The sequence below is a fragment of the Panthera leo genome, chromosome A2 (genome assembly GCF_018350215.1).
Source record: "Panthera leo isolate Ple1 chromosome A2, P.leo_Ple1_pat1.1, whole genome shotgun sequence".
Classification (NCBI taxonomy): Eukaryota; Metazoa; Chordata; class Mammalia; order Carnivora; family Felidae; genus Panthera; species Panthera leo.
In genome coordinates this window covers 114,575,850-114,594,442 of record NC_056680.1, presented here as the reverse complement: position 1 = coordinate 114,594,442, position 18,593 = coordinate 114,575,850, and the positions used below count along the sequence as shown (strand labels likewise).

The following is an 18,593-nucleotide window of genomic DNA, read 5'->3' as shown; positions in this document are numbered from 1 at the left end:
TGACCCTTCTATGATTACATAATGTCCTTCTCTGACTTTGCTAGTTTTCTTTGCTCTGAATTCTACTTTATCTGATATTAATGGAGCCACTCCTGCTTTCCTTAATGTTTGCATGACAAATCTTTTTCTATCCTTTTACTTTTAGGCAGCTGATATTATTAAATTTGAAATAAGTTTCTTGCAGGGAGCACATATTTGGGTCATGTTTCCTAATGCAGTCTGTCAATCTCTTTTAACTGGTATACTTAAAACAGATTTATATTTAATGTAATTGTTACATATTAGTACTTAAGTCTGCCATTTAATTCTTTGTTTTGTTTGTTCTGTTTTTCACTTCCCTGTTTAATTTTTCCTGCTCTCTTATAGGTTATTTGGAATATTTTTTAGAATTCTTTTTTTGGTTCATCTGAATGTATCTTTTTGTACAGTTTTAGTGGCTACTCTAGATACTATATCATGTATATAACTTACCAGTCATTTTACCAATCTGAATGAAATACATAAGCTTTACCTCTCTTTACCATCTATGATGGTTCATTATATGTGTCAACTTGGCTAGGCTATAGTGCCTAGGCAAACAAATACACCATTCTGGATGTGGTTTTGAAGGTAGTTTTTAGATGTGATTAGCATTTAAACCAGTAGCCTTTCAGTAAAGCAGATTACTCAATATAATGTAAGTGAACCTCAATCAGCTGAAGACCTTAAGAAAAAAGACTGAGGTTCCAGGAAAAGGAAGGAACTCTGCCTCCAGACTGACTGCCTTTGGACTCAGGACTATCATGTTAACTCTTGCCAGAATTTCCAGCCTGCCAGCCTCCCCTGAAGATTTTGACTTTCCAGTCCTCACAATTGTATAAACCAATTTCTTAAAGTCCATCAATCTCTCTGTTCTATTTCTCTGGAAAACCCTAATACACCATCCTTTTATCCTACTTCCATTTATATTGTCTTAAATATTTCCTCTACACACATTTAAAATCACCTCAGCACTATAATTTTTGCTTCAACCATCATAGTTTAGAAAACTCCAGAAAAGGAAACCTACTGAATTACCCTTATTTTTACTTACTATATTCTGTCTTCCCTCCTTCCTGATAGTACCAAGGTCCCTCCTTTTACCATGTTTTTATTTACACTTCCTTCAGCCATCTCTTAGATTAGGTCTGCTATTCTTTTCCTTCATCTGAGAAGGTCTTTGACTTCCCCTTTCATTCCTGAAGGATATTTTCACTGGATATAGAATTCTGTACTGATAGTTCTTTCCTTTTAGCACCTGAAAACATATTTTATCACTTCCTTCAGGCCTCAGTGGTTTCTGATGAGAAATGCACTGTTATTTGAGTTGTTTTTCCACTATAAGTAAGATGTCATTTTTTTCTCCAGGTGCATTTAAGATTTGATGCACTGTTATTTGAATTATTTTTCCACCATAAGATGTCATTTTTCTCCCCAGTGGCATTTAAGATTTTTTTTCCAGTTGCTCTTTAAGTTTCAGAAGTTTAATTATGATTTATCTTGACATGGATTTTAGGGGGCTTAGCCTCCTTGGGGTTCACTCAGCTTTTTTTTAAATAAGTTTATTTTTTTTAATGTTTATCTATTTTTGACAGAGAGAGCAAGCAGGGGAGGGAGAGAGAGAGAGAGAGAGAGAGAGAGAGAGAGAGAGACAGACAGGGGATCCAAAACAGGCTCTGTGCTAACAGCAGAAAGAGTGACATGGGGCCTGAACCCACGATCACAATCTAGGATCATGACCTGAGTCAAAGTCACAGGCTTAACTGACTGAGCCAAATAGGTCCCCTTAAGCTTCTTGAATCTGAGGTCAATGTCTTGTCAAATTTAGGAAGTTTGCAGCCATTATTTATTTTTTTTAGTACTTTTCCAGCTCTGCCCTCATTCTCCTCTCCTTCCAAAACTCCAATGACACAAATGTTACATCTTTTGTTATAGTCTCACAGGTTTCTAAATCTCTGGGTTTTTTTTTTTTTTCTCCCAGTCTATTTTTTTCTCTTGTTCAGATTGTGTAATTATATTGTTCTATATTCCAGTTCACTGATTCTTTCATCTTCATTCTGTTAAGTCAATCTGCTGAGCTTTTTATTTCAATTACTGTACTCTTCAGTTCAAAAATTTCCATTTGGTTATTCTTTATATGTTCTATTTATGTGCTGAGACTTTCTATTTTTTTGTTGAGGCTATTTTTTCACTTGCTTTGTGTAAATTCCTCATCGAAGCACTTTTAATAATAACTACTTTAAAATCTTTTTCAGATAATTCTAATATCTATCATTGGTTGTAAAGACAACCAATCTGACTTCATTCAGTCAGATATTCCCAATTGTTGGTATGAGAAGTGATTTATATTTGAAACCTAGACACTTACATATTAGTTTATGAGATCTTGGATCTTATTTAAACCTCCTATTTTAGGGTCACCTGAATGCCTTAGTCAGTTGGGCATGTGACTCTTGGTTGCAGCTCAGGTCATGATCTCAGTTTGTGAGTTCAAGCTCCATATCAGGCCCTGCACTGGCAGTGGGGAGCCTGCATGGGATCCTCTCTCTCCCTCTCTCTCTGCCCCTTCCATGCTTGCTCTCTCTCAAAATAAATAAATAAACTTAAAAAATATATGTATATGTATGTATACATACATACACACACACATATATCTACATATATGTAGATATAGATATGTTTTAGATGACTTTCTCTGATACCACTGTGGCAGGACAGAGGGGTACCCCTTATTATTGCCAGGTGGAAGAAGTCTAGGTTCCCCATTTAGCCTCCACTGTCACCTGAGGGTGGTAAGCTCCCCATCACTGCTGAATGGAGGTGGAAGTTCCAGGTCCCCATGTACTCTGCATTGATAATGTGGTGGGGATGGCCACCTTACCCCTGGGCAATAGTGAAAGTCCTGACTGTCCACTAAGACTCCTCTGACAACACCTCAGAGGGAAGGGGATGGGCACCTCATTAGTGCATGTAATGAGGTATGCAAGTCCTGGCTCCCCATGTAGTCTCCACAGGTACCATGGGGGAGGGAGGTATTGGATACCTTATTACAGTCTCACAAGGGTGAAGTGTAGGCTCCCCGTTTGGCCTTTGATCATGCAGGTGGTGGTGCAGCCACAATATTTTTATGTGATCTCTGGCTGAAGGAGAATAGTTATTGTCCAAAAGTTTTCTGTCTTGCCAGACTGCCCCTTTCTTGGCTACAAGAGCAGGTATCTGTTGGGGAGATTACTGACTTCTTCAGCTCCAAGTCTGGAATATATGAGGTTGAACACAACAAAACAAAACAGGGATCATACCACTGTGTCCTGAGGTCCCTAGCCAGTATTTTTCTCTTTCAGATTCTTATGTTTGTTTTATATAAAATGTCCAGGACTTTCAGTTGTACTTAAATGGGAATAGGGAAAGATGGAGAGCATAGGAACAGGAAAAGGAGGGATCTCCATCTTCCCAAATTCCCCAGTTTAGGGAATTTTATTTAAATTGTTTTTCTTCAACTATAAAAGATATTCTCTAGCAGCTTATTATAGCACTGTTTTCATTCATTACTTACATGATAATTTACATATTTGAAAAATTGATTAAAGTTAAGAAATTTTAGGGGCGCCTGGGTGGCTCAGTCGGTGAAGCGTCCAACTTCGGCTCCAGTCATGATCTCACAGTTCATGAGTTTGAGCCCCGTGTCAGGCTCTGTGCTGACAAGCTTGGAGCCTGGAGCCTGCTTTGGAGTCTGTGTCTCCCTCTCTCTCTCTGTCCCTCCCCTGCTCATACTCTATCTCTCTTTCTCTCTCAAAAATAAATAAACATTAAAAACATTTTTAAAATAGTTAAGAAATTTTAACTTGTGTTTCTAAAGGTTATTTTTTATAGACTTATATGGAAAAACAACTATTTGTTAACTTATTTTCAGAAAAGTATTTATTATTTATTTATTTGAGAGAGAGAGAAATAGAGAGAGACAGCATGCAGGGGAGAGGGGGAGAGAGAAAGAGAGAGAGAGAGAGAGAGAAAATCCCAAGCAGGCTCCACACTTAGTGTAGAGCCCAACACAGGACTTGATCCCTTGACCCTGGGACCACTACCCAAGCCAAAAAAAAGAGTCAGATGCTCAACCAACTGGGTCACCCAGGCACCCCTGCAGAAGAGCATTTAAATATCAACATTAAATTGTTCTCCAGTTCTTCCAAAATATTTTTGAAATCTAGTTTTTAAAAGTGTTCAACCACATTAGTAGACAGTAAAACCAAAACTCTTAAAAGAAAGCAGGGTTCATCTTTGGAAGGAATAGTCTGTAGTGATAAAACAATAGTACTGCTATAGATTCAGAAACAGTTTAGGAAACAAAACAATGCCTCAAGTGCAAAGTGTTCTACGAACAGTCACTGGGAAGCTCAGACCAAGTATCCCCAATTCACTGTTCTAGGCAAACCTCAGAATCCAAAACATGTTACATGGGAAGAAAAAAAATTATATCAGAGAAGACTAAGAATATTGAGAAAAAGATCTAAAGCAGGGGAAGTGGTTTTTTACAGGGAAAGCACAAATTACCGTTCAAAATTTACAGACAATGAACTATAAAGGTGAACTGATCTGCCTATGACCTTTGTGATAGTAACAATTCATTGGTGACTGGGATTAAAAAAAAGCTTATGCTTATTTTCCCAACTGGGAAAAACAGGTTAAACAGTTCAAGGGGAGACTATTCAATAAATAAATAAAAAGCCTTCTAGCTTTTTTGTATAGCAATGAGAAGCTAAATGGCTTCTATAGATGGTTAAAGGTTCAAGTTCTCCAGAACTTGTAAAATTCTGATTTTATTGTAACTTAAATAAATATTTATATATTACTGCCATGTCAAATGAGTGGAGCAAAAGATGGAATTCAAATAATAAATCTGGAATAACTGGCTACCTAATGTGGAAAAAAGAATCTGCATCTCTTACTGCTTACACCAGAAATCTCAACTATATTATAGACGTAAATGTAAAAACAAAAACAAAACCCACCACAGTATATTAGAGTGTAAGCTTTGGGGCAAATATTTTAAGCATAAACCTAAACCATAAAAAATGATAGACACAGGGCGCCTGGGTGGCGCAGTCAGTTGAGCATCTGACTCTTGTTTTCACCTCAGGTCATCATCCCAGGATTGTGGGACTGAGCCCAGCATCCTCTGTGCTGAACATGGAGCCTCCTTAAGATTCTCTCTCTCTCTCCCTCTGCCCCTCTCCCCTGTTCACTGTATCTCTTTAAAATTAAAAAAAAAAAATTGTTTAATAAAAAATGACACACACATTCTGCTACCCAAATTTTTTAAACAATAATACCAAGTTATTAGGCAACTGAAAAACCAGAAGAAAAACATTTGCAACACATAATAACGGCATTAATGCCTTTACAAAGAATCAGTCACTTAAGAAATTTCCCAGCAGAAAAACTGGCAAAGGATATAAATGACTCACTCACACATACAAGAATTACAAATAGCCAACAATCCTTTAACCTCTACTGTAAACAAAGAAATGCAAAAGCAAACAACTAGAGATCATATAAAATTAAATAGAATTGGTAGAGAAACTGGCACTTTCACACTGTTGTGAAGGTCGCAGTAGGAATGTATACCAGTAGAGACATTCTGAAGGACAATCTGACAAATGCCTATTAAATTTAACTTGCATATCCTTGACCAAAAAATTCCACATGTAAGGAATCTATTCTTCAGAAACATTTACACAAACATGAAATACACATTTATACTCACACATATATGTCATACACATACAAACACACATACATTGTAGCATTGAATCAAACACAAAATAGGTTAGCAACAAATTATCCATCATTACAGAATAAGTGGGCAAGGAGTGAGGGCGGGCAGGTTAAGGAATATTTATAAAATGAAACAATATTAAGTCGTTGTAAAGGATGAGACAGACCTGTATGTAGTAATATGGAAAGATATCCACAGTAATTAAGTGAAAACAGGTAAGCTGCAAACCAGTATCCACAGTACAATCCCATTTTTGCTCAAAATAAAATAATGTGCTAGATCATGTGTAAGCAAACTACAGCTGGTTGGCTGCCTGTCTTGGTAAATAGTTTCACCAGAACATAGCCATGCTCTGAAAATATTTACTATTTAGCCCTTTAAAGAAAAGTACACTTACCCCAATACGGAACAAATTAAATGACATTCTTTCTGCCCTTTTAACTTATCTATCTTGTATATTTCTGCACTATTTGAATGTTTATAATAAACATATTTAGAATCAGAAATAAGTAAAAAAATATATCAGGGATTGGTTAAATATCACGTGGCCATTAATGACGTAGTTATATATTCACTGACATAAATATTTCCACCATACATTAAATTTTAAAAGTTTATCAAATATCATGTGTAGCTAGGTCTGAACGTTGCTTTTAAAACTGAGTTGTGGGGCACGTGAGTGGCTCAGTCAGTTCAGTGTCCAACTCTTGATTTCTGCTCAGGTCATGATCCCATGGGATTGAGCCCTGTGTTTAGTTCTGTGCTGAGCATACAGCCTATTTAAGATTCTCTCTCCCTTTCTCTCTCTCTCTCTCTCTCTCTCTCTCTGTCTCTTTCTCTCTCTCTCTCTCTCTCTCTCCCCCTCTCCCCAGCGTGTGCTCACTTTTGCTCTCTAAAAAAAAAATAATAATAAAATGGAAAAATAAATAAATAAAATGAAAAAAATATTTTTTGAAAACTCGAGTCATTACACACAGCTGGGCAGCATAGCACAGATGGCTGCTACCTTTTAAAATATCACAGTTAGGGGCACCTGGGTGGCTCAGTTGGTGGGGCACCCAAATTTTTTTAATATTTATTTATTTTTGAGAAAGAGAGAGAGAGAGAATGCAGGGGAGGAGCAGAGAGAAGGGGTACAGAGGACCTGAAGTGGGCTCTGAGCTGACAGCAGTAAGCTGGATGTGGGGTTCGAACTAATGAAGCAAGAGATCATGAACTGAGCCAAAGTTGAATGCTCAACCGACTGAGCCACCCAGGCGCCCCAGGCATCCAACTCTTAATTTTGGCTCAGGCCACAATCTCATGGTTAATGGGTTCGAGCCCCGTGTCGGGCTCCATACTGGCAGTGCAGAGCCTGCTTAGGATTCTCTCTCCCCACCCCTCTTTGCCTCTTCACAGCTCAGGCTCACATGTGCTCTTACTCTCTCTCAAAAATAATTTATATAGAGAGAGATCTATATATATACATATATATAGAGAGAGATCAGTTATTTTGCTCAAGTACAAAAACTTTATTTTCAAGTATTTTTCTTATTATTAAAAGATTTACTTTCTATCAGTGTCCTTGGACTAAGCAGAATGCAAAACAATGTAATTTCTGCATCTCTATCTGCCACAAGAACCTCCATCTCAGTATATACCAGCTCCTTCATCTCTAAGTCATCTAAATTTGATCTTCAAGAGCGAATGCAGGCTAACCTTCATCAACTCATAAGAACCATCATAAAGGTGTTTCTATAAAAATAGAAAGTGCCTAGGGCATTTCCAGATAAAGAAGGTAAACTGAAAAAAGGCAATTAACCTCTGCTGACTTTGGATGAAAGAGGACTTCAACCACCTCCATTTTGACCTCAGTCTGGACTTTCTAATTGATTAAGTTCTTATTTCCAGCTTCTCTTAACTCAGGCTAACAATCTTGTGGGAAAAGCACCCTGTGATGGGAACCAAAACTACCCCCTCAAGTATAAGGACTGCCCTGAGCCAGCAAGATTCTGTGTGACTGACCCAAGACACTGATCAAGTAGACCTTTACTGCCCAACTGTACTACCCACCAACCCCTGTCCCACATTTTCCTTATAAAAACATGAGGCATTTTCAGCACTACGGAGACATTTGGGACACTAGTCCACTGGCTTCTCGGTGTTGGCCTCACTAAAACAAATTCCTTTCTTGTCTCACCACCACCCTTTTCTCTGCCTTTGGATTCTGTTAGCGGGGAGCCAAACTTGGTCTGTTGGGGACCCCTGGAACCAGGTGCTCTTGCACCCATGGGTCCCGGCTACATGGACACTCCACCAAAACAGTAACTGTGCTTTTTGCTCTCTTTTTCTTTCTTTCCTTCTTTAAGCATAAATCCACAAGGCCAAGGATAACAGAAGAGACCATAAAAACACAACTCCAGAAGCTAGAAAGCAAAGGGACGAGTGTTAACTGACTTAGAAGCTCTGAAAAATTTGATCTTAGAAGAAAAACTAAGAAACAATTCAATGTTCTCCACGGAACCCCACCCTTAAAATGCCCAGGAACTGTTGTTATAGTGGGTACCAGTGAAAATAGGGGTTAAAAAAGGGACTAAAACAGAAGAATTGGGTGAAAATGTATCTATGGAGACATTTGATTCCTAAATTATCTAGAACACTCCCCAACTGGGCAATAGCTCCTCACTCCCTGCAGAAAAGCTGAGGTTCATTTTCTGAAGCCAGTGAAACAGCTAAGGGCCTGAGTGCCACAGTGAAAACTGGGGGAGTAAATGAAAATTTACACAGTGAGTGCTGAGACTACCTGTCCTCCCCCAGCCTCTTCCTCTCATTGGGATCCCAGAACAGTTGAAGGCCTATACTCTCCAGCAAGATTGGAAGGACTTCTCTAGGGAATCTGATCAGCTCAAGAAGAAAGACCTAAATACACCCATATTTGGGATACCGCAAAGAAACAGACAGTGATAATGTGTAATAGAGTTTGGCCGGACTTTGTCCCTAGTTCCTGGGAGGTAGCCTCTAAATGTTTGGAATTTCCTGAGCGATAAGACTGTCTTTGTTATTCATGATGGGCCCCTGGGACCCCACTGATAGTTTATATTAACAAAGTGACTCAGACTGGGCCCCTAGATAGTTTGTCCTAATGACATGACTCAGGATGGGGACTGGGCATGCCAGAAAGACCAAACTATGTAATTAGAGAGTCGTGGCTTTTCAGTAATGTCAGATGAGAGAGAGGGGCTGGAAAGTGAATTCAACCATCTGGCTAAATCCAATCAATCGTGTTTGCACAATAAAATCCCAATAAAAATCCTGGACACAAAGTTCAGGTGAATTTCCCTAGGTAACAATACTCTTAATATGATCATACACAAATGTGCCAAGGGAGTAATGCGGCCTGATTCCATGGGAAGAAGACAACAGAAACTTCGCCTCTGGAACCCTCTCAGACTTGCCCTATGTGTGTATCCCTTTTGCTGGTTCTGAGTTTCTTTTTGCTATAATAAAACTCTAAGTACAGTCCTTTCAGGAGTTCCCTGGGCCAATCTAGTGAATTACCAAACCTGAGGGGGTAGTAGAACTGGTCAAAAATGAGTGTGGCCTGGGACACCCAAACTTGTGGCTAATATCTGAAGTGAAGGCAGTATTTTGGAGGATATGCCCTTAACCTGTGAAATTTGGCTTAATTCCAGGTAGTTCGTATCAGAAGTCATTACAAATATTAAGGATGCTCCCAAGGAAATGTCCCAGCCAGATCATGCTATAGTGAATACCAACCAACAACTCAACACTTCCCATCAAACTTTAAGTGTCTCATTCTTTAAAAAAGCCTCAGGGGCACCTGATTGGCTCAGTTGGTAGAGCATGCAACTGAATCTCAGAGTTGTGAGTTCAAGTCCCGCATTAAGTATAGAGATTACTTAAAAAGCACAAAATCTTTAAAATAAATGAATGAATGAGTAAACAAATATTAAAAAGCCTTCATAGGCTGAGGATCACCAGACATGTTTGGATGAAACGTAAAAATATTTCAGAAAATGTATCATTGACAACATTTGAGAAATAAAAAAAGAGCTCTTAGAAATTAAAAATATGATGGGGTGCCTGGGTTGCTCAGTTGGTTAAGCGTCCCACTCTTGGTTTCAGCTCAGGTCATGATCTCACAGTTCATGAGTTCGACCCCCACATCAGGCTCTTTGATGACGGCATGGAGCCTGCTTGGGATTCAGTCTCTCCCTTTTTCTGCCCCACCCCAGCTCACACTCTCTCTCTAAATAAACATTTAAAAAAATTTTTTTTAAGAAATTAAAAATATGAAAGAAAATAAAAAAGTCCAAGAGTTGAAAATAAAGATGAGTAAATATCTCAAAAAATAAAACAGGGGCGCCTGGGTGGCGCAGTCGGTTAAGCGTCCGACTTCAGCCAGGTCACGATCTCGCAGTCCGTGAGTTCGAGCCCCGCGTCAGGCTCTGGGCTGACGGCTCGGAGCCTGGAGCCTGTTTCCGATTCTGTGTCTCCCTCTCTCTGCCCCTCCCCCGTTCATGCTCTGTCTCTCTCTGTACCAAAAATAAATTAAAAAAAAAAAAAAAAAAAAAGTTAAAAAAAAAAAAAAGAAAAAAAAAATAAAACAAAAAGACAAAGAGATGGAAAGTAGGACAGTAAATAAAGGAAAATTTGAGAACCAGTTCATAGGGTCCAAATGCTGAACAACAGAATTTCAGAAAGAATGAAAACAATGGGGAGGATGAAATCAAATAAATAATTTAGGAAAAATATCCCTAAACCGAAGGATGTAAGTTTCAGGATTTAAAGTGCCCACTGAAGCTTCCTTTTCCCTGTCTCCAAAATCATGGCAGGAATGAGGATGTTCTGAAGATTTTCATCTTCACTACTACCCAGAATTACTTCAGCATCAGAACCCTGGGACCAGCCACTCATGTACAGCTGTCCTAAAATCAACAATTTTTTGGATGACAGGAACCAAACGTTCTTAGGGTGCCGCAATCCAACATCTAATGTCCTTTTCCAACACAACTGAGTTTGCTGACACAAAAGATAAAATGCTGGTTGTTTTCAAGCTGCAACCTAAAATAATTACCAATCAGAATTTACAAAACAACATTCTTGTTTTATCTGTTAGAATCACCTATAAATTCCCTTTACCAAGCAAGCAGCAAGGCCAGTATTTGCACCAATGTTGTTAAAGGATCAGGAATGGAGAATTTTGATCCCAAATTTCAGAATCTTTTGTGTGATCTAGAAGCTAGGTTGGTTATAGTTCTACGAAAATTAGACACTAATTTACCAAACTGAAATTTTAAAAGATGACACATTAAGTATTCTTACACAAACTGATGAGTTCCAGTTTGGGATAGAACAAGCACGTCATGGAAATAAGCAGATTATTGCAGAAAGAGCCAGTTACTTTAAAGAATTATTTGAAACAACTGCAAGAGTTGTGATTCATAAATAGATATATATCAAGCTTTTGATTAAAGCACTTTAGAATTTAAGTTTCACTAGATTTAGCTCCATCTTAAAATCATTACTTGATGGTTGTAAATAAAATATATCCTTCTTAAGTAGCAGGGTTTACTTAAGGTATATATTTAACATAGATACATCTTAGAAAACCAAACTTTAAAGAAAGTTAAATTCTGATCTCTAGTAAATGTTTTTCTCAAAACATAGTTACTCTTCTGCAAGCAGACAAAAACAAAAGCCTAATACACTAACAAAAGTTTATCCATGTAAAGGCAGTATGTTCTTTTGAAAGAATGTTCACTTTATTCAAATTAGCATGTTGAAGTAATCTGAGATATAAAGTCTTAGTTTTATACTTGATTGATTATTCTTTACTATATCTACAGAGAAGTTAAATAAGTGACCATTTTTAGCAGTTACAAAAAAGTCTATTCTTTTCAAAATAAATATGCAGAAATTTTCTATTTGCTCCCAATATTATTTCAATAATACCATTTTTAATGAAGTGTTTGAAATGGTTTTAAACTTTTTTTGCAGCAATGATAAAATGTAAAATAAACCTTGTACTCTGACGGCATCAGTGGTAACTTGAATCAACACAGTAAATGAATGGATATGTAAACTATAATGGGTGACATCTATGTGGCATTAAGGTAACCTCCGTTGGGTAAAGAAATGAATCCACATTTAAAGGAAATTAGGCCGGGGAGCCTGGGTGGCTCAGTCGGTTGAGCGTCCAACCTCAGCTCGGGTAATGATCTCACACTCCATGAGTTCGAGCCCCACGTTGGGCTCTGTGCTGACAGCTCAGAGCCTGGAGCCTGCTTCAGATTCTGTGTCTCCCTCTCTCTGCCCCTCCCCTGCTCATGCTCTGTCTCTCTCTGTCTCAAAAAAAAAAATTAATTAAAAAAAAATAATAAAGTAAATTAGGCCAAGGGTAAAAATAAATGAAAGACTTTCTGTAATTTTTATTTTTAATTCTGACATTTATGAAATTTATATTTGTGAAGGAACTTGCAGGGTATTTGCATAAAGAAGTAATATATCGGGGCGCCTGGGTTGCTCAGTCGGTTAAATGTCCGACTTCAGCTCAGGTCACGATCTCGCGCTCCGCGAGTTCGAGCCCCGCGTCGGGCTCTGGGCTGATGGCTCAGAGCCTGGAGCCTGCTTCCGATTCTGTGTCTCCCTCTCTCTCTGCCCCTCCCCCATTCATGCTCTGTCTCTCTCTGTCTCAAAAATAAATAAACGTTAAAAAAAAAAATTAAAAAAAAAAAAAAAGAAGTAATATATCATTCGGTAGAAAAAGGAAAAAATGGTACGGTAGGTATTAGAGTTATAGCAGTTGAAAAGTCTGAAAACATTTTGACTATATTGCTTAGGTACAATTATGATTACTTTAAAAAAAAAAAATTTTTTTAACGTTTTTATTTATTTTTGAGACAGAGAGAGACAGAGCATGAATGGGGGAGGGTCAGAGAGAGGGAGACACAGAATCTGAAACAGGCTCCGGGCTCTGAGCTGTCAGCACAGGGGCCCGATGCGGGGCTCGAACTCACGGACTGCGAGATCGTGACCTGAGCTGAAGTCGGCACTCAACCGACTGAGCCACCCAGGTGCCCCCAATTATGATTACTTTAAGAACAAATGTATTTGTGGGGTCGCCTAGGTGGTTGAGCGTCCAACTTCAGCTCAGGTCATGATCTCACGATTCGTGAGTTCAAGCCCTGCACTGGGCTCTGTGCTCACAGGTAAGAGCGTGGAGCCTGCTTTGAATTCTATGTCTCCCTCTCTCTCTGCACCCCACCCCCCACTCATGCTCTGGCTGTCTCTCTCTCACAAAAATTAAAAAATTAAAAAAAAAATTTTAGAACCATGTATTTTGGTTTTAGGACTTTCATACCTTGGACAGTATATCCTTATTGGAAATGGCTGACTTGGTGGAGACCTCTTGAGATGTTGTAGATGATGTGTAGCGACAAACAGAGCATGATCATTATCCTGAGTCACAAATGTTCCATCTCTTAGATATAGGTACTAGTAAAAAATAAACATGAAATTTGGGGGGAAATAAATCAAGTCCAGCACATATGTGAAAGAAATCCAGACCCAGGGACGTCATTCTGAAAAATCTCAGAACAGCATTATGGGACTGTGATAAAGATCTCACAAACTTCCAAAAATAAGTCACATATAAAGGGTGAAGAATCAGGGGCACCTGGGTGGCTCAGTCGGTTAAGCGTCTGACTCTTGGTTTCAGCTCAGGTCATGACCTCACCATTCATGAGATCATGTCTCATGTCGGGCTCCACACTGGCAATGTGGGGACTGCTTGGTATTCTCTCTCTCCCTGTTTCGGTCCCTCCCCTGCTCATGTGCACTCTCCCTCTCTAAAAATAAATAAATTTTAAAAGGTAAAAAAATCGGGGGGGCACCTGGGTGGCTCAGTGGTTAAGCATCAGACTTTAGCTCAGGTCATGATTTCACGGTTTGTGGGTTTGAGCACCAAGTTGGGCTCTCTGCTGTCAGCTCAGAGCCTGGAGCCTGCTTTGGATTCTGTGCCTCCCTCTCTCTCTCTGTCCCTCCCCTCTCACACTCTGTCACATCTCTCTCTGTCTCAAAAATAAATATTAAAAATAAAATAAATTTAAATTTTTTTTTAATTTTAAAGGATAAAGAATCAGAATAGCATTAAATTCTCAAAAAGAACACTGGAAGCTAAGGGGGCAGCGGGGGGAAGCCTTTAAAATCCAACAGAAAACTATTTCCAAACTAGGTCTCTATACTTAGTCAAATTTTCAATTAAACATGAGAGTAGGGGGATAAAAAGACCTTTTCAGATATGCAAGGAATCAAAACTTTGACCTTCCTCATATCTTTCTGAGGAAACTACAAGAATCAGTTCCCATAAAATGAGGGAGAAACAATAAAGAGGAAGCCACGGGATTCTAGGCAACAGGAGATCCAACGCAAGAGAGAGATAAAGGGATAATTATGTAGGAAGATCCTAGAATAATTTACCACCACAAGCCTAGAGAAGAAATAGTCCAAACCAGAGATCAGAAGGCTCTAGGAAAGATTTCTTCAAGATAAATAATGTGATAAAATACCTTATGTGTCTGAATATACTGGGAGGAGACTTAACAACTGGGAGAGTTAGGGTAGAAAACTAGGCAAAGAAACAAAAATCAGTACTTACTAATTAATTCTAGAAGGGGGAAATACAGGTGTATGTGAAAGGAAAAGTCATAATGTACTACATGGCTCAGTAATGAATACCACTAACACAGTCATAATAATGCAAATATTGAATATTGTTCTAACCAAAATTATGATGGGAAAATGGCAGGACTATAAGAACACGTGTGTGTGAAAACAGCCTGGGGTGGGTGGGATGCAATTTGGGTTGAAAAAGAAAGCTGAACCCTCACCCTGCACAGTGGGAAGTTAACAGATAATTTCTATAATTGAAAAGTCAAGAAGCAGCTCATAGAGCATGTTATTTAGAGGTATGGAGGTAATCACCAAATAAATCAGAAAAAATAACTTAAGATGGCTGGCAATAAGGAATGGGAAGTTTGAGTACTGTTGGGGGTGGGAAAAACTGCCCTTTTTTATTACCAGACTCATAACACATTTTGATTCTTTAAATACATACATGTATAACTAAAAAAAAACCCACTGAAATAGAGAAAATGCCCACACACTCATATACAAAGTGTTCTATCTCTTCTCTCTCTCTTAAGTCTTAAAGGCAAGTGAGACTACGGCAGGCATACAAAACTTAAAACACAGCAGGAAAAAAAACCAAAAAAAAAAACACACCACCACAGCAGGAAACCAGGATGTGAACAGGTGAATGGCAATAAACCATATTGAAGATACGGGCAAATGCTGCTTCTTAGGAATTGATAGATGTTATACAATTGACGGTCTATACTGGCACAATCAAGAAAATGTAAATATGAACTAAGTGTTATAATAGTATTACAATTATGTACAACAAGATTTTTTTAGAGATGCATATGGAAATATCTAGCAGTGAAGTGTCACAATTTCTATAATTTAACTGGTCTTCAAAAATTAGACAAATTGGTAAAATGTTAATAATTATTAAATCTAGGCAACAGATATATAGTATTTATCATAGTTTCTATTTGTCAGTATATCTGAAATTTTTCATAGTAAAAAGTCAAGAAAAATTTACTCTGTAAAGACCTACGCATGAAGTGATGAGTTAGATTTCCTTCCATAACTATCTTTAAATGGGAAGAAGTTGAAGAGGAGAAAACGAGGAATAGTCCATGGTTATCTTACCATATCCTGCCATAGAAGCGCCATTCTCAACATCCACTGCATTCTTATTTTCCTCTGCTAGAGCTTTAACATATCTTTTGCTTAAATCTAGTATTTGTTCACGTAACTTGACACTGCTTTGATGTCTTGGTTGTTGAAAAGTATAGTGCAGTAACATCAATCCCCAAATGAGTCCGAATACAAGCAACAGTAAACTCAATTTCTGGGACATAGTTTTTCTTGAAATTGTAAAAATCATTTCTGATGAAGAAAACAGACTCAAATGAAGAGTGGTAACTGGACGTAAGCCACCAATCAAGACTTTTGAAAGAAAAAAAAAATCTCCTCCTCTAATACTGTGTATTCTTCATCTTCAGCAAGGTTGCCTCCAACTCTCAATTAACTCTGTAAAATTGAAAAGAGAAAAGTTGATTAGTCTTAACCTATACCAGCAACAGAATAGACGATGATAGATTTAAGAGATTCTAAAAGGGCGCCTAGGTAGCTCAGTCGGTTTAAGTGTCCAACTTCAGCTCAGATCATGATCTCACAGTTTGTGGGTTGGAGCCCTGCATCAGGCTGACAGCTCAGACAGCCTGCTTCAGATTCTGTGTCTCCCTCTCTCTCTCTGCCCCTCCCCCAACTTGTACGCATGCTCTCTCACTCCCTCTCTCTCAAAACTAAACATTAAGAAAGGAAAAAGAAAATACTCCCTTAAAAAAAAAAAGGGAGATTCTATAAATCATCGTGATTTAAAACTACATCATTTCTCTGACAACTTTCTCCACCATTATGCAAGCTTTCAAGGCTTTTATCAGTTTCATTTACATTGCTCTTCAAAAATAGAAATAAATGTCCATTAATTGAAATGTCACCATGGTCACAAAATTCTCTGAATGACTTGTCATTTGTAACTAAAACTATGGACATATAGTAAGATTTACAGTAGCCTATTCAAATATAGATTACCCAACTGTATAAAAGCTATTCCTCCTCCTCCTCCTCTTCCTTAAAAAAAAAAAAAAAAGGCAGATACCAAAGTGAAAGTTAGAAAATGTGGAAAGGTAAGGGGCGCCTGGGTGGCTCAGTGGGTTGAGTGTCTGACTTCAGCTCAGGTCATAATCTCGCAGTTTGTGAGTTCGAGCCCCGCATCAGGCTCTGTGCTGACAGCTAAGAGCCTGGAGCCTGCTTCGGATTCTGTGTCCCACTTTCTCTGCCCCTTCCCCACTCATGCTCTGTCTCTCTTTGTCTCTCAAAGATGAATAGACGTTTTAAAAAAAAAAAAAGAATTAAAAAAAAAAAGAAAAAGAAAATGAGGAAAGGTGAAACCCACAAGAATATGACAATATTTGGAAATGTCACTAGAAAATATTACTAATGGCAAGGAGATCATCCTGAGCATCCGACCTAAAATGAAAAATAAGTTACCATTTCTAAGTTTCTACTTCTAAATTAATGCCAGGCATAATGACAAGTGCTAAAACAGGTTCGAAAATTTACCTATGTTTCCAAATCTGCAATTTTAAATTTTAAGTGCTGCAGGAATATACTTTTATAATTTAAAGAAAAATTGAAAGGTTATATATACTTCAATTTTTTTTTTTTCAAGAGAGAAAATCCCAAGCAGACTCCACACCATCAGCGTGGAGCTCTACATGGGGCTCAAACTCACAAACTAGGAGAACGTGCCCTGACCCAAAATCAAGAGTTGGACACTTAAAGGACTGAGCCACCCAAGTGCCCTTGTACTTCAATTAAAAAAAAAAAAAAAAAGGTGACAATCATGGAATGTAGAAAGACCTGGAGAGTAATAATGTGTATGAATCACCAAAGTGTCCAGCAAAAGAAAACTCTTCAATTATAGCTAATGGAATAAAATTCTTTACATAGAAATACATCTGGAGTCACAGCTTAATGAAAATAATCCTTAAGAACTTTTTTAACTTTCAGCAGTATGGGCAAATAAAACATACCTACTTTAATCCACTTAAATAGGGTCTACTCACATAGGTGAACTAATAAAATCTAGTTTGAGGGTAAGACTAGAATTCAGTAAAGGTAAACTCTGCAGAGCATTTAATTACTTTTGACAGATGTTTACTGAGCCAACACACATCTTAGGCACTATGGCTCTGCCCTAAAATCTTGCTTTCCAGCACAGGTGCTTTCAAAACTTTTTTTAAATAATAAAAATAAAGAATATCTTTTAATCTTATGTAAAAAATCCAAATACAAAACTCTGTCTCTAGATGTGAGTGTGTTCAGATATGTGTAAAGAGGGGTCTTCTACCCTGGCAATCAACCTGTCCAGTTCAGAAAACTTCCACTGTTTCTTCCTCCTACCCTGCCACCCAGTCCCTGATATACGTCTAATAAATTCTGGGCCTCCAAAGTTTGCAGAACACCCATCTACTCTTGTTGAAATGTGCCCATCCTGCCAAACCTCACTACAAGCATCACTACACCACTCACTGGGCATACTAATTACCATAAGAAAGTAAAAACCGCATTAAAAATTAGAAATTGACTCCTTTTCAAATTTTCTTCTATTTCTGCCTATTTCTTTAGTTATCATACAAAGAATAAATAAATCTCTTCAGATCTTACTGAAACATCACTATTAATATCAATACTGGATTACTAAACATTGCTTAGCAAAGTCAAGTAAATGTAACCCTATGTTTTTTCTACAGAAATTTCACATTTGAGATTAGAAAGTGGAAGTTCTGGATTCCCCAGCTAAATTTTAAAAGAATATTCTTCACACGTCTATTAAATATATTACTCCTTAGAGATTTTGCTTCACTGGTTCGGATGTCTTTTTAAGTCTGATCTGTGTGCCACGTTATCGGACCTACCACCAGCAGAGGACCAAGCAGGTCCTTCTGAAGCAGTCACAATAGGGTTCTAAAGATGGCATGGTAACGAAATCAGAAAAGTGACATCACTGGAGAATTAAGAGCATAGACTCCTAGGTATTTTGGCAAATGAAGGTTAAAATGACAGCCTGAAAAGTTTCAGGTCACTATAAATCTCTAAGGCCAAA

At 38.1% G+C, this 18,593-nt stretch overlaps 2 protein-coding genes across 3 annotated transcripts in view; both read right to left on the bottom strand.

The window, feature by feature from the left end:
- FAM221A (family with sequence similarity 221 member A) overlaps positions 1 to 13,469 on the bottom strand; it is a 75,978-nt gene extending 62,509 nt beyond the window's left edge. The window contains exon 1 of the mRNA XM_042920229.1: positions 13,155 to 13,469. The gene's annotated coding sequence lies outside the window, so the exon portion shown is untranslated. The remainder of the gene's footprint in view (positions 1 to 13,154) is intronic.
- CCDC126 (coiled-coil domain containing 126) overlaps positions 1 to 18,593 on the bottom strand; it is a 44,180-nt gene that overhangs the window by 11,533 nt on the left and 14,054 nt on the right. For both annotated transcript variants that reach the window (XM_042920302.1, XM_042920294.1), the window contains exon 2: positions 15,569 to 15,952. In XM_042920302.1, coding sequence (XP_042776236.1) covers positions 15,569 to 15,806 — 238 coding nt within the window. In that variant the 5' untranslated portion in view covers positions 15,807 to 15,952. The remainder of the gene's footprint in view (positions 1 to 15,568; positions 15,953 to 18,593) is intronic.